Raw genomic sequence first — 26,549 nt, 5'->3', positions numbered from 1 at the left:
GGAACACATTATTTTCATCTGAACATTGGCAAAAGAGGTAGGTAGCATGATCACAGGTCCATTAGGTTGTTTGGTGCTGAAATAGTAAGATACCAAGTTCACGTTTGTTGACCTGTATGAGGTTCGTGACCGGCACAGGAAACTTCAGATTGTTTGCCTACATGCTGCTTGGCTCTAGCCAGTGATGCAATGTTTTTGTACATTTATTGATCATGAAAGTGAGAACTATTTAATATTCATTGCTACAGTTTCTCATGAGCTCTCTTTGATCATATTTAATAATTCTAAGGTCAGAAAGGACTGAGATCTTCTAGTCTGACCTCCTGTATAACACAAGCCATGTAATTTCGCTGAAATAATTCCTGTTTGAATGTAGTTGGTTTTTTATAAAAAATCCCCTTGATTTAAAAATTGCCAATGTTGAAGAATCCTTCACAACGCTTGGTAAATTGATGTAATATGTAATTACTCTAATTGTTACATATTTACAACTTATTTCCCATCTGAATTTGTCTAGCTTCAACCTGCAGCTTTTGGATCTTATGCCTTTGTCTGCTAGTTTGAAGAACTTATTATCAAATATTTGTTCCCCATGTAGGTACTTCTAGGCTGTAAGTCAACCCTTAAACTTCTTCTCTTTGTGAAGCTAGTGGAGTATCACTATAATCCCCTCCAGTTTTTCAATATCCTCTTTGAATTGTGGACACCAGAACTGGACAGATTCCAGTAACAGTGGCACTAATGCCAAATAGAGGAAATACACCTTGAGAGTGACATTTATGCATTCAAGGATTGTATTAGCCCTTTAAAACCATAGCATTGCACTAGGAGCTCATGTTCTTTATCCAGAGTCACAGCTTCCTTGGATGGAGTCCCCCATTTTGTAAACATGGCTGAATTTTCTTACATTTATATTTGGCCATATTAAAACACATTATTTGCTTGTGCCCAGTTTAGAGCATGATCTGGATCACTTGGTATCTGTGACCTGTTCTCTTCATTATTTACATCTCCCAAACTTTTTGTTATCTGAAAACGTTGAGGGGGGGGGGGGGAATCTTATTTTTCTCCATGTCATGGATAAAAATATTTAATAGCATAGAGCCAAGAACCAATGCCTATGGGACCTTACTAGAAACACACCACCTTGCTGATGGTTCCTGGTTACAATTACATTATGAAATCAGTCAGCCAATTTAATCCATTGAGTAAATGTGGTGTATCAGTCTAGTTTCTTAAATGTTGCATGTTACCAAGTCCAAATGCCTTGTGTGAATTCATTAACCATTCGCATTATCGTATGATGGGACGACATCATTTTCCCCCACCTCCCTTGTGCCACCCAGCAGACAGTTAAATGCACCTGTGAAACAAGTGTTCTCAGAGCTGCTACTCCATCTTCCCCCATGTCATGGTACAGTTCAGGTTTGAATAAACTGCTAATATTCTATTTTAGACTTGTTTATACTACCAAAATTCCATGGATGACTACATAAAAACATATGTTGAAGCATAAGGATCCAAAGTTAAGGTACCCACTGCACTTCTACTGCAGCCGGAGGAGGACAAAGGGGAACTTACTCCCAGCATCAGCTAACTAAGGTAATTAAAACCTGGACTGGTTGTTAATCAAAAACTGAGGCAAGCCTCTATCATATGGATGGTCTGTTCAAATATTACACTTGCTTATGGGAGCATCTTCAGCAGTCAAGGGCAACTGTTGCCACCATATGCTGCCAAGTTTAAAAAAAGTAACTATTGATGTACACAGCATAAAACAGTTCATCCTTTACTAGGTTTAAGGAAGGCTGCTTATACAGGGAATACTCACTGATGGAGGAAAAAATCTGGCTCTCTGGACTACTGACATCTTGATACCTTAAGGGCCAGTCCAATGAAAATGGTAAAGGAGAAAAGGCTATGGTTAGTGATGTTAAATGTGCTTATTTTCTTTTATGCTCTCTATTGAGGTAGAACCATCTCTAGCTTCTTGTTAAATGGGCCCAGAATAGTTATTCCTTAACTCTCTCCCTTACAACAGCCTACGGGGTGGGGGGTAGATTATAGAACAGTGAATGCTGTCTCTCACATCTGGCAGGGGAAATAGTTTAAAACATAGACTTGGTCCTTCCCTTGCTGAAGTTTTCCAAGATCACTGGTGTAACTTACATGCCCTAATAATATTGGAGAAAGCTGTACAGACCACAGATAATGTTACAAGTTTGTTTTTATTTAGACTGTACAAACAGGGCACTAATAACACTGGCTTGATATTGGGATCAGCACTATGAAATAAGTGGAGTAAGAAAATAAAAAGGCACTAGTCTTAAAAAGAGACACTCCATGTATTCTAAGAATATAATTCATTTAATACTGTTAATTTTACAGCACAAAAAATAAAACAAGCTATGATCCCCAAAATAAACTTTAAAAGCTTGCTTATTATTGCCTGAAGTTCATGGTCTTTAAATTACATACTGTTTTAATGTTTACACAGTGAAGACTGTCTCAAATAGAAGGCCACCTTTCCCACTGCAAAAATTTCCTTTTCCCAGAACACATTTTCATTTAAAATGTAAGTAAACAGAAAATGACAACTACCCAGGAACACTTCTACTGGTCCCAAGAGGCTGTCGTTTTAGGCAGCTCTCACTTTTTCAAATGCAGATAGTTGGAAATGCTTGAAAACTTGACTATAAACAAAAAGCCCACTCATTCCCAGGATGTTAATACAATATAAAAAGTTAATTACAGGCACATGAAATGGCACAAAGAATGCATTTTTTTCCCTTTACAAATATAATCAGAGCCCCAACCCAAACAGGATATAGTCCCTTTATTTATTCCTGCCTGATCTGTAAACAATTATAAATTGAGTTAGTGCTTATCCAGTGATAGACACTGACCAGTATGAAAAGTTAAAATGAAAACTCTTCTAATCAGAGGCTTCAATGTATATACATGTGTACACCAGAGGAAAAGACAAACAGTAAACCTTTTATGATTAATGGTTTTGACAACACTGCTAGTTTGAAACCCAGACACCTACATAAAAATTAAACGTGGCACATAATCCACTTAATGGTGCATAGATTGAAGCCATCACTTGATAAAATTAAGTATATTTTATACTCCAAACAGCTACACTGACAGTTATCTATCAAGGAATTTTTGAAGATGTGCTGAAAAGCAACAGACGATCTCAAGAAACCAATCTTTGAAGGAGAAACACAAACTGATCAAATGCAGTCTCCAGAAAATAATGAAGACATTTTGATGTAATTTTAGTAAAAGAGGTGGTGTTAGACACAGGGAGCCATTTAAGTGGTCCAAAACTAGATTCACACTTTTTTTTAGGTATTCTTCTGTGCTTTCTTGTATTGACACTGGCTGAGATGTTTGCTTCTTTGGGGGGAGCACCAGATTAGTTTAACCCAGGACAGTGCTTACAGTGGTCCAGGTACACAGTATATGCAATGAGGGAGGGTGTAAGGAAATGCTTATTTTTGATAAATTTTCCAAATTAATCATGTTTAGGGATTTTTTTAAAAATGAAAAACTCTACAGTGATGACAGCTGTCAACAGCTAGGCCAGGGCCAAAATAAGATATCCTTATTGCAGACTGAGTTTAGTGCCATTTAAGTACAAGATAACTTTCAGTAGTATGAGCTTCATAACTTACATTAGGGTCCAGACACAAACAGGGACACTTGCTTTCTAGAGCTGCATAACTGTTTCCATTGCAAAGAACAGTTATTGCCTACAGCACCACACACATTTAGTCAATGCTACTCTATTTCACAGTAAGTTTGGTTGGCAGTAAAATGCTTTAAGAAGAGTTTCTCCAGACTGTCAGCCATTTGATGAGCACTACAGAATATTAACAGGTAAGCTGAGATGCTTTTCTAAAAATGAACAGTGGCTGCACATTTTTTTTTTTTAAACAAACATTCTTCAGTGCCTTCTCCAAGAATTTTAAGGCACTTCAATACAGAGTTCAGAGCAACATATGCTTAGGGCTCAACAGCCCTAAAAGTATTTTTTTCATTTTAAGTGTTAATGTTTCACATAAGTTCCTCTAAATGCTGAAAGCAAAATTTTGATTTCTGCATCTTTTGCTAAGCTTGAAGGCATCCTTAATAACTAGAGTACATCCTCCTGTTGTTTAGAGTTGTCATCTTCTGTAGGGAAGATATAAACAGAGCCTCCCAGGGGTTAAAAAAAAGCATAATTTTACACATGTATTTTTATTTAAATTTTTAAATTCATTTAAAAAGAGGCAGGCAGAAGGTCATGGAGTTAGGCTCATCTGCACAAGTTGCTCTGTTTACCTATAAAAGTTTAAAGTGGTACAACCCCCTGGTGTGGATGCAATTATACTGATAAGTTATGTCAGTATAAGGCACCTTTATTTCTTCATCCCCTCCCCCAAACCAGGTTGTACTAGTAAAACTGTTAAAAAAAACCTTATACTTCTCTTTAAGAGCTATACCAGTACAAAAGTCTGTAGACCAGGCTTAAGTGTTTCTCTTTTAAAGCTCGTTTCTACAGTTCTAGTGCTTGCAAATCATCCAGGAACTTTTATATTTGCATTCAATATTCTGCAGAATCGGTTTTATGTATATGACAAAATGGGCTACCATTTACAATGTCAACTAAAGTTTTCTTATAAATGTCTTTACTTTAATCACACAAACTTTATTTCTAAGTCAACAGCAAGCTTAGAGTTGTATCACAAAAATAGCCTTGTTAAAATAGCTGCACAAGAGTTCCAATTATTGATCTATAAAGAGACTTGTTTTAACTATATTATCTTAGGACAAATTTGATCTCAAATTCAGGTCTTCCCTTCCTCAGCCAAAAAATAGCAGTTTTGTTGTTGCTCTGGGTGGACAGTGATTCAAAAGTTTCATATTTGATCTGAGGATTAGAACTCCCCTCCTACTGAGTAAGTAAAACATGCTGTTCCTGAAAGCCTCAAACAGGAAAGATTATTTTCTTGCTCCTACTTATCTGCCTATATGGTTTGTCCTCTCCAGCTTAAGGGCCAAAATAGTTCTAGAAGTGATACTACAGTCTGGATGATGCAACTATGGTATGGTCAGCGTATGACTTCAGTGGTGTGCATTCCAAATGTGTATAAAAAGAACCATCAAACTGCAGCAAGCTAGAAAAATGGACAATGCTAGCAATGTGCCATTAACAGTCATCATCCCCACCTCAAATGATGCTTATCATAGCCAGAAAAATGAAGCAGCAGTGTAAGCTGGGCAACAGGAATCACTCATTTTCATCTGGGTTTTGAGGGTCAATTATTTTGACGTGTGTGAAAGGGAAGAGCCCTTTTCTGCCATTGACTTCACCTTCCCACTGACCATTTATATTCATCCTTGTAACCTTCACAATGTCTCCAACCTGCATAATAAAAAAAAGTGTTACCACATTACAGGATTACAGTTGCTAGCATAAAGATATACAATCAAACTGGGGAGAAAGATTATTACATTTAGAGAGCAGAGAAAAATAGCTTGATTAATTTCAAAGTAAGTTACTCTAACTACAAGTTTTTGTAAGGTTTTACATTTATGTACACATTTCCCCCTCCCCTTCATTTTTCTCATGGGGCAAATTAACTGAATTATACAGGAACAACAATGTGTTCCTCTCAGTCTTTCCTCTGGGAGAGTGTGTGTGGTTTATTCTTTACTTTAGGTGTGCAACAGTATATTTAGCTTACACATACAGTGATACCTCTTTGAAATATAGACATCACATTTCATTAAAAGGAATGCAGTATTCACACTGTTAAAGATTCCAACTCTAAGTAGGTCAGTGCTGTTAAACAAGGTTGAATTTCAGAGTTACAGGAAAAATCTTGATTCATTGTATGGTCATATTTATTTTAATTGCTTGAGGGGATGCAGTAGTCAGTTTTCTAAATCAATGCTACCTTTCCTATTAAAGAGAAAAAATACATTTGAAACTAATTCTTTTATCATTTATAAGAGCTAGAATAAAGATTCTAGCTTTTTTCACCATTTCTATCACTGCTATTTGTTAAAGAGCAGGAGCAATGTCAAGACAATTCCTTCCTTTTTCATTATGAAAATAACAAGAACTAAGGAACTTAATGCTAAATAAGCTGGAAGTTAGACTTTTTTGAAAAATGGATACTACCTATAGCTTAGAAAGAGCAGTGCATGAAGCAGAATACCCAGCATCTCTACTACCAACTAGTGTCAAAGTAAGTTGGCTAATATCTTTGAAATATTTCAAATGTTTTAAATACTTCAGAACATTCTCCCATTCAAACTTTACCCCCTGCCTTCCTGTTCTGTTCATAATTACATTGTATCAATATGGGAACTGCAGCAGATGCTTACTTTAACCTCTCTCTTAATGTAACATTTTAGCAGCTCATACAATTCAGTCGTGACACATGAATAGCCGGTGCCAGCTATACTGAATCCAGTCTTGGACAAATGTATCTGCTCACCTATGGAAAATTCACCACCTTCCTGAGTGAACATGGGGGCCAATTACAATTAATTTGTCAAATCAAAGCTTTCATTTTAAAGAAAAGCTTCCAGCTGTTATGAAGAACATTTTTTCAAAATTTTCACTGGTGCTGTCTTCCTAATTCTGCAGCCATCTTCAGTGTTTGCTTCTGCTGATGCTTATAGCTCTCCCAAACTACAAAAAAAAGTTGTCAGTTTTCCATTTTGCTTTTCCAAAGTTAGCAGCCATGAAATGGACAAGAATCCAGTTAATTTAACTCTGCTGCTACATGGGAAAGCAACTAGCAGAGGCAAACACCAGGTGGATATTAACTAGCAATTGGAAACCAAAAAGAATTTTGCAGGGAATAGAGGCAATCAGTAGAATGAGCAATTGAGCTGCTTGAAAGAACAGTGAAACATTTCAAATTTTGTAACTTACAGGGTTTAAGTTTTTAATAGTTAAAAAAACCCTCCAAACCTGACCAGCTCTATAGCTGGTTGAAAACCTGTTTTGTTTTAAACAAAAATGTAAATCAAAACGTAGACAATTGACTAGTTTAGTGTGGAATGGCAGAGAACACCATCCTCTGCCATGCTATGGGGAGAAAGTTTTCCAGATGTTAAGTATCACCTGCCCATCCAATGAAGAAACAGCAGCTAAATATTATACAAAGAGTGGTCACCAGGTGCACAGCTTTCCCTTGGTATTTAGTATTTTTTAACAAGTACTTACTAAATGTGGTATTCATAATTCTTTACCCTGTGCATTCCAGTGTATCAGCAAAATCACTAAGTAAATTGTATTTGGCCCTCAGTTTGTAAAAAAAAATCCTGTTCTAGCCTAGTCTCTTTAATACCACAGTTCAGCCCCAGTCAGACTATTTAGACCAAGTTACCTAAAATGATTGTAATGTTTAAAACTGGTTCATCTAATCTAAAAACGATCTGTGCCAGCATCTTTAAATTGCAGCAAGGACATTGTTTTTACAGGTTTGTATGACACTCCATGTTTATGTCCGTGCTTATTGCTGTTGCAGCTCTCTAGTCAAATAAGATTTTTATATCTTTTCAACAAAAGTGTCACATATAAAGAAAATTCCTAAGTATTTTTCACAAAGTTGAATTAGTACCAGATACTCTCAAGCCAGTTGTTTAAATGGACTATTTACGACCATTTGAATAAGACTATTAGGCATATTATTTGTATAAAAGACTTGAAAGGCTATATGTAGCTGATGCTCTCTCTTTAAACTTTTATTAAAGGAGCCTTGCTTAAAGTACAATTTAAGCTACCTACAGCAGCAATCTCCTTGCAGCCATTATGAACATGTAAATGCTGAACGTTCTTCAGAAGCAACTTCTTAAAAAAAAAACTAGTAAACTGCTCTTTACATAGATACTTAAGTAAGCTTTATGGTGTACATAAAAATGTTAAGTTTTTCAACCCCTCCCTGCCGCTTCTAAGGGGAAATACCATAATATATCATAAGAGACTAGTTTAAAATAGGTAATCTTTCAAAAGAAATCAAAATCTCCTTCAAAATTTTACTCACTTATACCCATTTATTTCTCCCAGTTTAAAACGACTACTATTGACAGAAATGCAATTGTATATTCAATACTGACTTTGTTTAAAACAGACAAGAGGTTTCAGGTAACAGTTTGCTGAATATTTCCAGCAACTATCATTGGGACTCATGAGTACAGTGGTTGGAGACTAGTGAAACATTTCCTATTTCTGCTCTGTTCAAATTTTCTGCAAGTCAGTTGAAAGCAATTTGCTGTTGTAGTACTTCATTTCCACCTTGTGTATTTCTCAGATTTATCAGACTGAATTTATTGTACTCCAAGCATGTGTACAGCATTTAGAACATTAGACAACAAAACCATATCAGACTAGACTAACAATTTAGGGACTCAAGGTTCTCCTACTCTACACAGAAGAGAGACCTACCTCACCCTCACATAAGCTTTCTCAGACAGATATGCCTTACTGCCTGCCCCAAAGGTCGAATCCCCACCAGCTGGGAAGAAAATTGAAGAATTCCAGATTTTTACTAAGAATCTCTTGTCTCCATCTCCAAGATGTTTTAACTTAGGACTGATGTTTGACAGCACTTTGGCTGATCAACTAGTGGGACACTAAGATTTAAACTATATATGGCTTTACTGACCACCACCAGCCCCATTTTAATTGCTCCTAGAATTGAACTGTTTTAGAGTAGCAGCTGTGTTAGTCTGTATTTGCGAAAAGGAGTACTTGTGGCATCTTGGAGACTAACAAATTTATTTGAGCATAAGCTTTCATGAGCTACAGCTCACTTCATCGGCTGCATACCACTGTAGCTCACGAAAGCTTATGCTCAAATAAATTTGTTAGTCTCTAAGGTGCCACAAGTACTCCTTTTCTTTTTAGGATTGAACTGGAAGCCAGTACAAATTATGGAGCAAAAAGGTATACGCAGCAGAAGCTGGGGATGTAAATATTGGCAAAAAAGTTAACCGGTTAAACGATCACAATTATATAGTTTAACCTATTAACCAAGGTAGCTGGGGGGGGGGGGGGGGGGAAACGACACTAGCATGGCAGGGTCCCCGCTTCCTCCTGATGCGGGGACACTGGGGTTAACAGTTAACATTTGTTAACTGGTAAGCCTAATGCTTACCGTAACAGTTTAACCTTTTACCTCCCTAGCAGAAGCATATTTGTATGCATCTGCATCAGCTGGAGTTTGGATGGTTTTAGCCCCACATAGAGGGCACTACCATAATCAAATTTTGGATGTGACAAATACTCATTGAACAGTGACAACACTCTAGCTAACAAACTATTTCAGAATGATTTCCTCTTGCTCCAGCCCAGGTGACTTTTCCCAGAAAGGAAGATTAGAGACAAAACTGTCATGCTCAGCACCAGGAGACTACTAAAGTACTGGCCTAAAATGTATGTTTAGGAAGCTGCTGACAATTTACATAAATAAAAGGACCTAATGGCATGGTGCTAGATTTAAATAACCTGTCAGGGCATAGTTCTAAAATGCAGATTGTGCACCCAACTTGCATCATAGATCTCCAAAGCTCTTACACCCTAAAACCAACCAATTTAATCTGAAGCAGGTGAATTTTATCCATGAAGTGGTAAAACTCCTCACAACAAGAAAATAGTCAACCAAATTTGAGCACTGACAGCAAGGTGAATCCATTTTACCAATCTCCCAGAATATTTATCTGTATACAGTATGGAAGAACGCCACAACACCAATCACCTTTATCGCTTTGTCTGACTTCAAAAAAATTATATTAAATCACATTCAGAATGTTATTTCTTCTATCTTGCAATAAAGGGCTGCTTAGTAGAGGAGTACTTAGTGTGTAAAATATGATCCTGCTAGTTCACCTTAAGTTTTCCAAACACATGCTCTACACCAAAGTTAATTTAACATGGATTTACTCCAAGAAATAGCTTTTAAGAAAAGTTCTAGTGGCCACAAGTTTCCTAACAAAACATGAACATTTCCTTTTCTTGAATACATTTCTGCTGAGCAGCACTGAAAGAGAAAAGGCTTTAGGAGAGTGGATGTAGAAGCGATGCACCAGAACTCACCACGTATTTCTAAAGAAGGTGTTTAACAATTATTATTAGTAGAAGCTTCTGAACATCCTCTCATACTATATCTACAAAAGTAAAGCTGTTTCCTTCAGAAGATTTTGTGAAAAGGATTCTGAAACAAGATTTTGAGCAGACATGGTAACGAATGTCAATGCAATGTCAAAAAGAAAAGGAGTACTTGTGGCACCTTGGAGACTAACCAATTTATCTGAGCATAAGCTTTCGTATGCATCCGATGAAGTGAGCTGTAGCTCACGAAAGCTTATGCTCAAATAAATTGGTTAGTCTCCAAGGTGCCACAAGTACTCCTTTTCTTTTTGCGAATACAGACTAACACGGCAGTTACTCTGAAAAATGCAATGTCAAGTCACTGTGGGATGTATTATAGGAGTTTTATATTTTGTTTGAGAATTTATTATATCAACTTCCTATATCTGATTAGTCAGCATACTGAAAATGATTTAAAACAAAATGTCTGTGGAAAAATAAGGTCAACAATGGCAAATTATAGAGGTGTTTCAGATGTTCCCATGCTCTTCTGAATAAAAAACACTAGAGAACAAAATATTTGATCAGAAAGTAATTTAAGCCACTACTAAGGATGGTCATAATTAGGGCCTGGGACAGAGGGTGAGTGGAGGAAGTCAGGAGAATGAGCAAGGTTCAGAATACAGCTTAACCACAGGACAGTCAGAAAACCTGGGGGGTACATTTTCCAGCTCTGCCACAAACTTCTTTTATGACCTGGACAAGTCAGCTTCAAGACCTCATTATCCCCAATTCATAAAAAAAGGGCAATGCTTAGTTATCTCAGATGTTTTGAGGCTAACTTCATTTGCAAAGCATGTTAATATGTCTGGGAGGGAAGAGTAAAATATTGGACTCTTGAAATGAGAAATTCTTTAGAGGTACAGACATTTAGTCCCACCCAATGATAAAATTGGAATGTATTTTAAATTATGTTCCAGTTTCAGCATGAATTCAAAGCCCCAGGAAATATAGCTCTTGCAGTATGCTAGTCAAAGTGTTACTCATGTACTCTAGACTCTTCCATACCTGTGTTTTCCATTTGGAACTGATTCATGCATCATAAAAAGGGAAGAAGTTTGGTGAATATCATTTTATTTATAGAAAATGATAAGATTACATCCAAGTGAATTTTACAGCTACTCATTAACAATTTCATGAAGACACAAGTGATGTGTGTTTGGGGACAGGATTGACCATGGAACACAGGAGATGCAAATCATAACTGTAAATCAGTGGTTCACTGGTAGCTGACTAGGTCAACAGCTGTCAGAAATAATCAAATGGCTGTTTGGAAGCTATCTGGAGTTGGTAATCTCATTCCAATTCTTAACAGGCAGGTGTGTCTGCCTCACAACCGGTAATTCTGCTGAGAGAATCACTGTTGGTGTACAATACTGAATGGATCATGAAGATTTGGCTACCCATTCAAAACCAGGCACAATATGGGGCTGAGAAGAGTATCTGAGGTCCAACTGAACCAGGAAAATAGTGGCTGGGGCTAAACTGCTGCAGTGAAGAGAGGTACGATCTGCAGTAAAGTCCAGCTACGTGGAAGGAAGAAGCTGGTACTATGTAGAGGTGGCAGTCATGCTAGGTCACTAGGGGCAGCAGGAGGGATGAAGGGAAGGGTGTCATTGGGAGATTAAAGGAGTCAACAGCAGGGAAATTATGCAAATATTTCCATGTTACATTGGGTGCCAAAGCTAAGGGACAGCAGAGGATAGTAGAGAAATGAGATGCCCAGGCCAAAGAATCTAGCCACTTGGACTAGGGGGGAAGACTGTCATCCATTAAAGTCTCTTCACACCAAGTAAAACCACCAAATTGGCATACAGGGGGCCTAAAAATGACATCCTACAGGAACAGAATTCCCCCAGTGCAGGGACTGAGGAAGACACCATAAGGTTATCTTCCAAGGATCTCTTTGCAATCCCAGTATAGGGAATTACAGTGGTGTACGAACAGCTAGGGAAAGGCTGCCCTGAAGTGGTAGGTTCAAAGGTGGCTTAAAGACCCCTTAGATTCCCCATCTCTTCCAAGGTACAGCACAGAATTTCAACCAGCATCTCCACAACACATACATCTGGGAGGAGAAGAGAAATGAAGAGACTCCCAATATAGCTAGATTAAAAATCTCATCCAGAAAAAGCTCTAGCAGTAAGCCAACAACTTTGACAAAGGCACTGAAGTGAGGATTTGGTACACCTCATCTAATAAGGAGACTGGAACAAAAAAATTGGCGCCAGGATTCCTATGATTAACATAGGATGTCTGTGGGACTTGTCCTGGTGGTAGTCTCAAAATAAACACTTGGAACTTGTGTGTACGTGTGTAGCTTCAAGTATTATGTAAACAGATGTTGTAGATGTGGTGTTTAAAATATTAAGCATTTTAAATATCTTTACTTACACTGTTTTCTTCCACAAAGGAAATTTACCATTGCTGTATGAACATTAATGAAAAAAGTAGCCTAATTTTTGCCACTCACAGTTTTGTACATCATCATCAGGGGAATTTAACTACTGGCACATTTTGTCCTACTTGTGCCTCAATTTTCCTATACTATTAATTGTTTTCTTTGTAACCTAATTGTAACAAGCCCAAGAGAGAGAGTCTAGAAGTCAGTTATATAATTAAGGTCAACAGATATCTATTTTGGTGAAATAAATACTTCAGTGACATACTCAAAACTTTTCCACAGCTATACATTTGCAGTCAAATGCCACCTGAAAAATGAAATAAGCCACTTCTAAGCTGGTTATAAAGTAGGACTTGAAAAACTGCCCTCCACAGTGAACAGGAATCTTTCCTAAGAAAATGTCATCAAGTTTGCAAAATTTAAGCTTTCATTAAAAACAAAACAAAGCAAAAAACACACTTACGGGGAACTAACTCTTATGATTGCAAAGATAACCTTCGTAATGTAAACGGTGTTAAACAATGCAGTGATGTCTCTTTAGAATTAAGATGACATTGCCACAGCAAAGAGTTCTGGCTGATGCTACTGGTAGATTGGGGCTACTATTGCTTTGGACGACCCTGTTGGGTGGGGAGGCTTTTGTTAGAAACACAGTACCCCAAGGATAGCTGCCACTCACAGAGGGCACTGTATTAGGCTACCCCCCCACTACCAAGGGACTCTGCCAAGTTAGTAGGTCCTCACCCCAATAAACAAGAAGAGCCTTCTGCCTGGGTTGCAGGAGGACCAGCACAAACTCGAGAGCCCTCTTCTGACATGGTAGGTAAGGGCCTCTTGATTCCTTAGGCAGCAGCTCCATTTCTGTGATGGGCTGAGGTCAGTCTAGTTCAGGACATGGGAACATCAGCGCCGAGTGTGGCTAACAGCATACATTTTATTTAAGGGGGTACCCAGCATTAACTGATCCAACAAGGGTATTTGGCACCATTAACTTGGTGGCAGAGAATTCAGCCAGGAGAGATGAAGCAAAGGAGGCACCCAACCAACAGGAGAGAGCACTGCTTTGGGTACTGGTGTATTTTGGCACAGTCAGGGCTTCATCCTCAGACTAGCAGGTGTCAAGTAAGTTTTTCAAGTCCTGATTATAAGCTCATGTAAATTTAAGACAACCAGTAGAAAGCCATGAAATCCCCAATATTGGGAAACCTAAGGTAGGATGTCCCTTACCCCCAAACTCCTTCCACCAGAGCTTCTGAAAGTGTGTGTGGAGGGGAGTAGACCGGGGTGGGGGAATAGTCTTTTGGCTAAAACATAAGATTGAGGATAATAAAATTTGGGCTCTATGCCCAGTTCTTCCACAGAATTCCTATATATCCTTGGGTCTGTTTAAAAGCATCTCGCAGTCTGGACCTGGCCTGCAGGTTGCCTATTGACTACTCTGGCATTAAACTATGACCTTACAGGAACTATTATTTAGTTTATTGATATTAAACCTCTGCCTCTTCAAGGCCCTACACGTTTGGTCAGTGCTTCAGAGGTCCACCTAGGTCCTAGGGAAGCAGAATGAAGACCACAAAAGAATTCCTTGGTAAGTATATCCACTGGAAACACTGGAAAAGATAGTATAGTAGCTGCTGAGATTCTGTATGTAGATGTATGGAAGAGCTGCAGCCACTGTGACTATGAACAGAAGTTGAGCAGCCCCTCCTAACTTCACTTCAGAGGTCCCTGACAAGACACCATGTGACCCCCAATATTAATTCTTAGCTAAAACTGATGATTGGGCAGAAAGATCTCCCTCCCCAAAGAACTGACAAGGCAGAAGCAATGAAAGCGTGCACAAGAAGAAAAGACCACCTTTTAATCAGACTCCAGCTATTTGGAGGTTCAACAATCGAGCCCCATTGGTCTGAGGCAGTTAATTCCACAGGAACAGTGGTGAGAGTCTGAAGTGACCACATAGCTAGAGTTATGGAAAAGAAAATTTAAAGTATATTTGGGCAAGTTATCACAGGTTCTCCCCACCCCTCCTTTTCGAGTTTCCATGGCATGCTCTTCCCACCCCAAACTAAGACTCCTGCCTTGGTTTCAGAAGCAGGAGTAGCTCAGCAGGATGCAATTGTATATTGAACATGGCATTGAAAAATTGTTGCCTATATTATTTGCACAAATATGTTAGCGTAGGGCTTCTTGCAAATAGTGGGCCAATGGCTTTCCCCCCACTCCCAGAGTAGAATCTTTTGGTGCATTTTAATCTTTAGTCCCCTCACAAGAACACATCAAGAATCCTCTCCCTGCCAGTTAAGGTCCAATTTTTGACCCTGACAGTGTCACTTTATGCAGAAGGGACATTTAAATGAATAAAAGGTAGGAAAATTGTTAGACAACATTATTTTAAAAGGTATATAAAATTGCTGGGTCTGTAGACAGGAGGCATCTGCTTTAACAGCCTTAGTTTCTGCCATGTTTTTGAAGCAGAGCACCAATGAAGGTTCAGAAGAGTCTCCTTATGGAGACCAATACTTAATAAAAAGTTTACATACCTAAGAAGCCATATATATAATATCTTTGCTTGCTCTCTTTCTTGTATTTTCTCCCTTATCTCCCCACTCCCTGCTGAAAGCAAGTGAGCCACAGTTATACAACACTGCATTCAGCATTGCATTCTGTGACAATCCATTGCTTCCAGCGACATTTAGTGGATAGGTTTTTCAGCTTCATTCACATGAGATGTCAAGAACGGGACCTATGTTTAACTTTAGATAATGTGGTGTGGCCCTTTGTGGCCAGCATTGATGGCACCAAATTTACCACATCTAAAAAACACATTAACATGGTTTGTCCCTTTTCAGTGTTTTAAACTAGTTTAGCTATAACCATGCTTAAACATGGCTCACCAAACTATTCAGGGGCTACAAAGCATAGCCATAAATCATTTGTTCAACACACCATACCCAACATATTAGTTCTAATTATCTCTGGAGGATGCTATAACTAGTTCTCCCAACCAGGATCACTAGTGTGGCCCTCCAGGATTCCCACTGCAAAACAAAGCTCAATGAACACCACACATAGTTCAAGTGCAGGAGAATAGCCAAGCCAACCAGATTATTATTTCCTTTGCCACTGACAGAGGTGATGGACCCACATGTTTCCAGGGCAGGGTGTGCCCATCCCATTATTCTTACAAACACAACCTAGTAAACAATTCATATTATAGAAAAAGAAAAGAATCGGAATTAGGTACATCTTTTATATGTACTCTAGTCCCTTTCTAAAGGGAAGTGGTATGGATGAAGCAATTCTTTTTGTAGAGCTGTTATGGTATGAAGAAAGACCTTGTTCTCTCAGTTACTTGAGTTAGAGAGTCAGGCGAAGCCCAATCTACTCAAGACAACCACACAAATGAATGACTCAAATGAATTACATAATCAGGTTGCCAACATTTCAACTAAGTTGTGCTCTTATTTTATTAAATTAACTACTGAAAATGTTAGAAACATAGAACTTGATAAAAATCTTACCTCTAGTGCCAAGGCAGTCTTGTCATAAGCACATGGTACTCTTTTTTGAATAGCTTTGGCATAGACCGGTCCATTCTGTGTTGATGGCAGAGGGTTGATCACTGCTCCAGGTGTACTGGATACAGAGGGAAGGGGACTCGTGGTCTGAGGTTGAGCATAAGCGTGGGCAGGTTCTGGAATACCATAGCTGTTGGAATTCCTGTTCCCATGTTTCCCATGAGGGGATGATCTCACCAGCTTCTCTACATAAGGAACAGGGATCATCCCAACACGACCATCTTTGTTTCTGGCACTCCACCACTGGTCTTCAGGCTTCTCTACAATTACAAGTATCTCACCCTTTTTAAATGGCAGATCTTCAGCATCATTCCCAAGAAAGTCATAGAGAGTCCGAACATATTCCAGATTTTCTTCTGCAGTGGGAATGGTAGGGGCTGATCCAGATCCCATTGGTGGACTTGGATACCTGAGTATTTAAATAATAAAACTTTTAATAGTAGATATTTACCTTATTCTGTATACTGGGTAACAAAATTTACTCTAATGTTAATGAATAGTCTATTGTTAAAAAGTGATAAAGAGATACTAAGAAATTCAGCTGTTACTAGATTACCAGTTTGATAGCACTCTGAAGCATTTAGTACGACTAGTGCTTACTTGAAGTCTCTAACTAAACAATGAGCTAAAAGCTATATACTGTGTAGTCTCTCAAGAACTCATTTTAAAAAGTCAAATTTTTCATGGAGGCTGGAGAAAAATGGATGAAGGATGTATGTTTTATCTTACTGATTCAATACAGCAAGGTACTTTATTATTTTAATTAACTTAGCACCTGGAAGTCCTAAACATTGTGCTACACACTATACAAACACAGCACAAAAAGACATTCCTGCTCCAAAGGCTTACAATCTAAGTATAAGAGAAGAGACAACAGATGGATATTGTCAAGTTTTTCATAGGCATCACAGCAAAGGAGATTTGAAGGTGAATAATGAGGTAGTTTCACAGAAGTGTGCGTGGCAACATAGGAGAAACAACAAAGGCATTTGTTTGAAAATTTAACAAGTAGGTAGCGGAGGCTTGCGAGACAGGACAGGGGCAGGCATCCACAACTTGATATTGAATGAGAGAGGACAGGTAGGGTAGAGATTGACTGTGAAGGGCCTTGAAAGTGAATACAAGCAGCTTACGTTTGTCATAAGAGAGAATGGGAAACCAGTGGAGAAATACAAAAAGAGGGTGACATGGTCAGAGATAGACTTGAAAAATTAATTTATGGCAGCATCCTGAATGGCAACAAGCTGAGCAAGATTGCATTTATCAGGGCCAGAGAAAAGGATATTGCAGTAATCAACATGCAAGATGATGAGAACTTGGAAGAGAGTTTTAGTTGTGTGGATTGATAGAAAGGTTGTATTTTAGAGATGTAATGTAGAAAGAATAAAGTCGGGATGTGAAGACCCAAAGAAGTCAGAGTTGAAGCTGACACCCAGGTTACAGGCCTAAGCAACAGGCAGACAGACTATTATCCACAGTGATCAAGAAAAGAGGTAACAGGAAGAGTTTGGGAGAAAAGATTAAGAACTCTGTTTTAACCATGTTTAGCTTGTGTTGGCAGCTGGACATCAGAAAGACAGGACAAGATTTTAGTTTGGACAGAAGGTGACAAGTCTGGAGTAGGGAGGTAGATCTGTCAGTCATCAGTATAAAGACAGTAGTTTAACTTGTGTTTGTGGATGAGATTACCCAGAGATAAAATGGTGTAGAATTAAATTCCACTGTAAAATAGTCTCAATTTGCTGGGTAACGCTAGATAAATTTCCTTTTTTGTAAGGACAGTTTAAGACTTAAGTATGCATTCCTCTTTTTACACGTACAATAATCCTATAGTGCAAGGCTTGAAAAATCCACTCCTCCATCACAAGGTGGCAGCTTCCCTGGGCAAGTATGGTGATCTAGTGTCAGTTTCTACAGAATGTAAGTTATTTAAAATGAAAAAGTTTCTAGCGCATATGGTTGCAGACTCCAATCTTGCCTCTCTGACTGCTGCTTTAGAACTTTTCTTAACAGAGTGAAATTAAAAAGCCTGTTCAGATTATTGCCATTATGCAGAACTCTGTATGCAGCACTGAAACAGTCAAGAATCATGGCAGTTTTGTACTGTTACTGCGTGGGAAAGAGATGAGCAGAGGCAGGCAGTGGAATTATTCAGGAGGACCCAAAATACAAAGAAAAGTAGCGGAGTGTCTCCAGCCCCCTTGCAGCAGCCTGAAAACCCTTGTGGGCTATGGGGGTTGCAACAGAAGACAACCCAAGGCATAATTGCTGCTTCAACTGACCTAGCTTCACCCTTAGTACTTCAGAAACAGCAATAAAACTGTATTTAAAAATAAGCTCCCAGTAGCCTAGAACAGTGATTACTTTACAGCAAAAATAATCCGTACAAAACACACACTTTCTTTTGGTGCTCAGCAGTTGCCCCATTCCTTAAAAATGATGGAAAAGAAAAGTATACTAAAATTGAGAACATAAAGGTACCCCATTTAGGTAATTTTCATTTTATTTACTATTCTTCATTTTATTACTATGCCTTCACAGTTTGAGAACACTTCACAATCACACCTCACTACAGCCAACAATGCTAGTGTTTCTTTTGCCCATCATTGATCTAGTACAGGTTAACTGTGGTATTAACAGGGGAAGCACTAATGTAGGCCAGAAATAGATTTACCATGTTGGCTAACCACAATGATAAGAACTTCTATGACTAGTCCATATTAATGCTTCCACTTATGCAGCTACATTGCTGCTATACCAACAGTGGGAAAAGTGCTGTAAAATACCACACACAGAATAAAGACAAGTTTACTGTTAAACTTGTCAAAGCTTAACCCATAACATTCTGGAGGGAAAAAAAAAAAAGACTACCCATCAATTTAACAAGCTATTCAGGAAAAAATCATATGGAACAATACTTGTTTAAAATGAACTACTGAAGTCAGAAAGGACAAAAAGAAAAAATACAATACTCTGATACAGTCAAGAGCAAGAGACCAGGTATACTCGCAATTACAGTCAAAACTTGCATCTGATTCAAAGCGTAAGTAACCAATAAACAGCTCAGAATAATCTGTTCACTTAAGTGAGTAGAATTGTTAGTTCTTAAATGCAAAAATGCTCCTCTACATTAAGTATTTTTAAGCTAAGGGTTGAGCTGATCACTAAGTATGCAACAAGCAGTTTTTTACATTTTTTTTTTAAAATTAATAAAGGATGAATAGCATCTTCAAAACACGAGAACCCTGGAATAAGATATTCCACTAAAAAAAAAATTGTACCAATGAGTTTACAAGGAGGGAAAAATAATACTATCACCTACTTCCAAGACCATGCAACTGACTAGTCACGGTGCTATCCGAGTCCTATACTACAAGAACACATAAGTTGAGAAATGCTGCCGCTGAAAAAAAATTGGTTCCCACCCCATCCCATCGTCTCTTTAAAGAGAAAAGAACTTTAAGATCCTACCATCATGTCACTGAATTTCTACAGCTGTAAATTTAACACAAAGGCTGAATTAGGGTAACAATTTAGATAGTTTTGCTTATAGCATATTTCCTCTTCCTAATCAATCCCATTTGTAGTATTACAACGACTGCTAGGAAGCCTGTCAGTTTGCGTTAACTTAGGGCCCAATTCTGCATTCTTTATGCAGGCAGAATTCCAATTGATTTCTATAGTTTTGCCTGCATCCTGAGTTTGTTCACTGAACTAAATCATCCCTATATGCTCAAGGCCAATAAAGAGATGGCAAATGAGTGGGTTTGCCTGTGATCAAGTTAGATGGCACCAAGGCCTCAAACGGGTAAAGAAACCAAATTAAATCACTAAAGCACATGACTGAGAATAGAGGCTTAACTTCTAGGAAAGCAATGCAGTATCCAAGTGGAGAAGAATTAAGATAAACAAAAGGACTGTGAAGGAATATCTGCAATAAGCCACAACCCTCCATTGATTGACAATGTGAGATACCAGGCAGTCCTGCTCAACTGCTCCTGCAAATGGGTAAGACCACCTGTTAATTACTAAGCAGCTGTCTTTTCTGCCAAAGCATGATCATTACTACTGAACATTTTTTAGCATTTAGTTTTAAAAATACCAAGTGATGCTGTTTCCACCAGGTCCCAGGCAAAACTATTCCACTGCTTAATAATTCTATCTGGAAGCTTTTCATGACAGCAAGTTTTTCTACTCAGTAGAATTTTTTGACAAGCCTATTTGACCCTGAGCTTTGCATTTGACAACTAAGTTTGGAGCTAAATTTAAATTACGTATCAGTCTAGCTGAAAAGGTTCTTTAAAAAACTGGGGTCACTAATAGGGAGACTTTAAACTGTCTAAATAAATCAAGTGAGCTAAATCTGGATCTTAAAATACCATTTTGTTTAGCTTTTTAGTATTTTATTTTATTTTCATATAACATCTCAATAGTAGCTGTTTGTGCAGGATTCCAAAGACCTCAAAGCAGGGTGCTGAGAGACTGTATACATTAAGGATAAAGAACAAGTTCCTCAATCATTTTCTAATGTAGTTTAGTGACACAGGCAAGTACAGTCCTGTGATGGATACAGGACAAAACATTAGCTGGCTGCAGAATAAGTGATTAATTTCTTTAGTTCATATTCTATAACAGCATTTCCCAAAGTGTGGGGCATGAAAGGCACATACATTAAGATGGGTAGGCCTTTAACATCAGATAGTAGAACTAAGTGGGAAATGCATATATTTTATTTTATTGAATGGAAGGGGGGCGGGGGGGTTCCTCAGCTTCTAAGAGTTTAGGAAATGCACAGGCGTAGGGAGGAATATGGACTCAAGCACAGAGGAGTACCACCTCTGCTGGATCTGAGGCAGGCAAGTACAGTCACTCACAGAACAGGCTGGATACAACATACGACCACTTCCTCACTTAAGGCAATTGCAAGCACGAAGGTGAAGGGGTTGCAGGAGAGCTCCCAGGACGATGCGGCTATACGAGCATTCGGGCGGCGCACGAGTACTACACAGACACAGTCCCCGGGCGCGGGCTGGCCGAAGGGGGCACCTACCTGGGCGCGGGCTCGATGAGCGTGGTGGTGTCCAGGTAGTGGATCTTGTAGAACTCCAGCAGCGCCGGCAAGTGCTCGAACTCCTGGTCGCCGATCTTGAAGCGGCGGCTGGGCAGCGAGTTGATGATGTAGTGGGAGACCCGCGAGTTCTCGGACACCGACAGCACGTAGTCCCCCGGGCAGGTGGACGAGTCCCGCACCAGGAACATGCCGTGCCGCTGCCCCTGCAGCCGCGTCTGAGCCTCCGCCCGCGACAGCGGGCCCACGTACCAGCTGGAGCGGTCCGACGAGTCGAAGCGAGCGGCCGAGGACATGGCAACGGGCGGGGGAGCCCGAAGGCCCGGCCGGAGAGACCCGAAGAGAGAAACGCCTGGCCGGGGAAAGCCAAGCGACGGGAAGCCCGGGCGGGGGACCTAAGGGCACGGCCGGGAAAGGAATCCCTGTGGCCGGGCAGACGGAGGCCCAGCGTGCAGCCGGGTGGGGCGGGAGCGGCGGTCGGGCCGCTGCTTCTCTCTCAGCGGCGGGGCGTGCGGGGCATCCTTCCCGCCTCGCTCTCCGGCCGGCAGCGGGGCCCGGGGGCGCGCAGAGCGGCGGCGGCGGGCGCAGCCAGGCCCAGGGCGCTGGCGAGGGGCGGCTGCTGTGCCAACGCCGCAGTGAGGAAGCGAAAAACGCTCGGCTCGCGCTTTATCCTATGGGCTCCTGTCCCCAGAGCCAGAGCCAAAATGGCGGCCCGCGCCGGCTGAGGGAGGATTCCGGAGAACCCGCCCCGCGCAGGCGCTCTGCGCGCCTGGGCTCGCGCCCCCAGGGGCAGGGTGCAGCCTGTTGCTCCCCGCCCCAGGAGGCATCTCCGGGCAGCGTGAGCCGGTTCGGAGATGCGGTGTCTGACGCGGAGCAGCCGCCCAGCCTGCCTGGCGGGAGGAGGGGCCGGCTCCCCCAGGCTCTGCGCCTGCCGTGGCAGAAGGAGAAGCGTTCACGTCTCTGCCCCCGAGCTCCCAGAGTCACGCCGAGCTCTCCCCCGCCCCTCAGCGGCCCGGAGCCGAGCGCGCGCCAGCCACCGCGCCGCGTCTTCGAGGGACTTTCATCCAATCACACCGCGCCCCTCCCGCCGCCCCGGCCAGTCTGCGCTTCGTGCCCGCCTGGTCTTCCAGGAGCTTCCAGGGGGACGGGCTCGCTGGGTTCAAATTAACGGCACATGTAGAAACATAGCGGGGCTGTCAGTGTACGCCCCCCCCTCACCTGGTCCTAAGCTAGGCTAGCCCCCCCCCCCGCTATATTGCCTCCCTTCCTCCTCAGTCCCCATCCCATTTCCCGTGTTCCCCTCCCTGGGCACATCCCTCACAGGCTTCTGTCCCCACCTCAACCCCAAGCACCATCCTGCTTCCCTGCCTACCCCCTCACAGTTTCCTCCCTCCTTCTCTATTGACTAGAGGTTTCCTCAGGAGACACTGGCTTCAGGCCTGTTAAGAACAATAGGAAGCCAGGGCTATCTTTGTTGAGGGCAGCCTCACTGCCGTCTTGTCGGTGGTTAAAATAGTTTCCCTAGATTTTAGAGCCAGAAGGGGCTACTGTGATAATCTCATCTGATCTGTCTAACACATGGCAAAGAACTTCAAGCAGATCTTAAAATAGCCCATTTTCCTGCCCTTTCCTATTCCTCTTCTCAGCTGAAGCTTTTCAGAAAATAAAAACCCTTCCCCCCACCGCAATATTACCAACCTTCAAAAGCCAAGACTCAGGCCTCCCCAAACGTCAAGACTGATTTCAGTATTTTAAAACAAATTTTGGATTTGTTTATTGGCCTTCAGCTCTTTAAAGCATTCGCATTTGCAATATTTTCTTTAGAAAAAGAAATGAAGAAATTTTTTAAATGAAGGCTGAGAGGCTAACATAGTAACATGACTCCATGAACTGGGGATTTTAGAAAAACACTGAATAGTGCAAGGATCACAAAAAAGTCATATAAGCAGGCAAAACAAGATCTGCTGTGTTCCTCCAAGAGGCAGGCACCCCTTGAAAACAGCTCCTCTTAGCAGCTCCCAACTCAAAGTGCCATTACTATGAGCCACAGAAACTTTCAACATCAAGGTGGTTCTAACAAAAGATAGGGCAAACCAGCCTGACTCATGACATTCTGCCTGAGGTTTGAATAGGAGCAAGAAGAGATTATTAACCAACCAGTATGTTCCCGCTTCAAGTGCAGCCTTTTCTCTCCACTTCCATAGTCCCAGCATATTGCTAGGTGCACCAGCTCCATGGGATTGGCCGCTTCACATTAACAAGACAGTTGTGATGGGCATGCTGGCCTAGCACAACCTCCTATTCTGCACAGTGACAGGAAGGCGCTGATACCAAAACAGAAGCCAGCCCTGGAGAATCCTTGACAGGATCCAAAAATGAGCCATTACAGTTACAGATAAACAAAAATTTAAACAAGTGCTGCCAACACTCACAAGTCTATGCTATTTTGCCTGGGGCTGGAGCCATGCCAGAAGGTTCAGCCCTCTAGTAAATTTCGGCTTTGCCAGAGGGCCAAACACCCCCACTCTAATTAGCTGCCTTCCCCCCTGACCCACCTCCTAGGGAAGAGCAGCTGTTGCAGAAGGCAGACAGAGCTCTTCCCCCTCCCCTTCAGAAGTCAAGAGGATTTTTTGGGTAGGGGATGGACCAGCTGACACCATTATTATTTGCATTACTCTAGCACAGAGGTTCTCAAACTTCACTGCACTAAGACCCACTTCCAACAACAAAAATTACTACACAACCTCAGGAGGAGGACTAAGACCTGAGCCTGCCTGAGCCCGCTGCCCCAGGCAGGGGACCCAAGGCCAAAGTCTGAGCCACACTGCCCCAGTGTAGGAGGGCCAAAACCCAGGGGCTTCAGCCCCAGGCAGGGGGCCTGTAGTCCCGCCACTCAGGGCTGAAGCTCTTGGGCTTCGACCCCGGCCCGAAGTGGTGGGGTCAAGCTTCAGCCCCAGCAAGTATAATGCCAGCCTTGGTGACCCCATTAAAACGGGGTCACGACCCATAGTTCGAGCAGCAGTTCTCAAACATCTAGAAGCAAGGAGAAAAGAAAGTCTGGCAACTGAGGACCTTGCTTACTCCTCTCCTGTGAAAAATGGGTTGGCCCTTGTGTTCCTCCCTATAATCAACATCCTCAGAGCTGGGAAGAGGAGAGGGGAGTGAAGAACACCTGGAGCTGAAACAAAGGTGGGACTGGACGAACAGGCAGACATGGGGACCACAATTAGAATTTTGGGGAGACGCTGGAAACTCTATACCATCAGATAGATAGAGCTCCTGCAGCAGGAGCCAAAATTACCCTACTCAAATTTAGGAGAGTTGGAAACACTAATCAACACACACACACACACACGAGAGGGAGTTAAAAAAATCCCAAAGAGACCAAAAACACAATGTAATTCTTTTAAATCTGAAACATTTAAAATGAACAAAGACAGACTTGGGACAATAATTTTGTCGTTCCTACATTGGACCCTTTCTGCAGGACTCACTCCAACGTTAGTATCTTCTTTCTCTCTGAACCCTGCTCCTAAGAACTGGGTTGCAACATCTGGCAATTTCACCAAGTGTTTATATCCTACATTGACAAATGGTGCAAAATTTAAAAGTCTGTGATGGGAAATGGGGTTTAAGTTTTAGACCCTTAACATTGTTCACATGGTTTAATATGGAAGATTTAAATCAGGCCTTATTTTAAAAAATATTGTCCAAGAAACGCACTTACAAGGAATGGCCAGATTGTGATATCAAGGTCACAGGTAAAATTGGAGATTTTATTGCAAATTAGACAGAATGTTTCTAGGTACCTAAGGTACAACTGTCAACTTGTAATCGTCCAGGAGGAATTCAAAGCTTACTATTCATACATATAGAATTGCCAGTTTTGTGTAACATGGGGATCATATGTGAAATCCAAAACCTTATTTCAAATATAGAATCACACAACACCTTTAATATGAAATCTTCCCAAAGTACACCACTAACTTTGTGTATTGGTAACACTTCACCAACCACAGAAATACAACCATATCTAGGATAGAAAACAACAGCTGTTTAACGGCGTACAGCAGTACTAACAGAAATGATTAGGCCTGGAAGTGAAAAATGCCATTTTGAAGCTGCCTATACATGCAAAAACATTTCCTACATTTCTAAAAAAAGTTACCTATGTGTCATGCTTCAACTCCTAATGGTTTAAGAGTTCACATTTGTCTATTCAGAATCTTTGTTTTATTCATGTACGGATAGTTTAGGTTGGACTGAGAAGCTCATAAAATTGCCTTACACCATTTGAAGATGGGTTTAGTCCTCTCAGTGTGATACAGCTGAAATGGAGATCAGGGGGAAGGGATAGTTCAGTGGTTTGAGAATTGGCCTGCTAAACCCAGGGTTGTGAGCTCAATCCTTGCGGGGGCCATTTTGGGATCTGGGGCAAAAATTGGGGATTGGTCCCGCTTTGAGCAGCGGGTTGGACTAGATGACCTCCTGAGGTCCCTTCCAACCCTGATATTCTATGATTAAACACTATCACATGCTAAATATAATAATTTGTGTAGCTATAAATACTACTATTATATCAATACTTTTGAGACTTTGGGATGAAAAAGGATCAATGAAAGCTGTTTTACAAACATTAATAAATTAAGCTTCATCACTGTAAGGTAGGCAAGTATTAGTAGCCCCATTTAAACAAATGGAGAAAACAACATAGAGAATTTAAGTGACTTGTCCAAGGCCACAACAATTTAGCGGTATAGCCTGGAACAGAAAAGACAGCAGTGAAGAGTTCCTATTAAAATTTTACTGGATGTTCTTCTCTTTGTTACAGTTTGATTTACTAGAAAGTAAATTTAGCAAGCCAATTATACAGAGACTGCTCCCGTTTTCTTTGGATACCACCAGGTTAAAAAAGGAACTGAAACAAAGCTGTCAACAGTAAACAGTAAATTTTATTATAACAATTTTTGGTCTAGGTAGTAACATCTTTACTTCGTACAAATGCTGAATGGCTGGGACAGGAACTATTCTACAATTTTAATACTGCAAATAACTGAACTAACTTCTAACTTGCTTCTTTGGAGGAGTTCCAGAGAACACAACTTCCCATACAAAGGAGGATTTAAAAATCTAACAGATTTTAAAGCAATTATAGGTTTCAGAGTAACAGCCGTGTTAGTCTGTATTCACAAAAAGGAGTACTTGTGGCACCTCAGAGACTAACCAATTTATTTGAGCATAAGCTTTCGTGAGCTACAGCTCACTTCATCGGATGAAGTGAGCTGTAGCTCACGAAAGCTTATGCTCAAATAAATTCGTTAGTATCTAAGGTGCCACAAG

At 40.7% G+C, this 26,549-nt stretch overlaps 1 protein-coding gene across 1 annotated transcript; it reads right to left on the bottom strand.

Annotated features, from left to right (window-relative positions):
• Positions 1 to 2,209: 2,209 nt before the first annotated feature.
• On the bottom strand, positions 2,210 to 22,019 carry CRKL (CRK like proto-oncogene, adaptor protein). The gene is made up of 3 exons (XM_077834884.1): positions 21,192 to 22,019; positions 16,085 to 16,550; positions 2,210 to 5,416 (listed from the first exon to the last, which is right to left on the bottom strand). Exons 1-3 carry the CDS (start codon positions 21,503 to 21,505, stop codon positions 5,282 to 5,284), a joined length of 915 nt encoding a protein of 304 aa, XP_077691010.1. The 5' UTR covers positions 21,506 to 22,019; the 3' UTR covers positions 2,210 to 5,281.
• Between the last annotated feature and the right edge of the window lie 4,530 nt (positions 22,020 to 26,549).

The sequence above is a fragment of the Eretmochelys imbricata genome, chromosome 15, assembly GCF_965152235.1.
Source record: "Eretmochelys imbricata isolate rEreImb1 chromosome 15, rEreImb1.hap1, whole genome shotgun sequence".
NCBI lineage: Eukaryota > Metazoa > Chordata > Testudines > Cheloniidae > Eretmochelys > Eretmochelys imbricata.
Note: the sequence above shows the minus strand (reverse complement) of the source record. Positions and strands in the feature narration are given on the sequence as shown.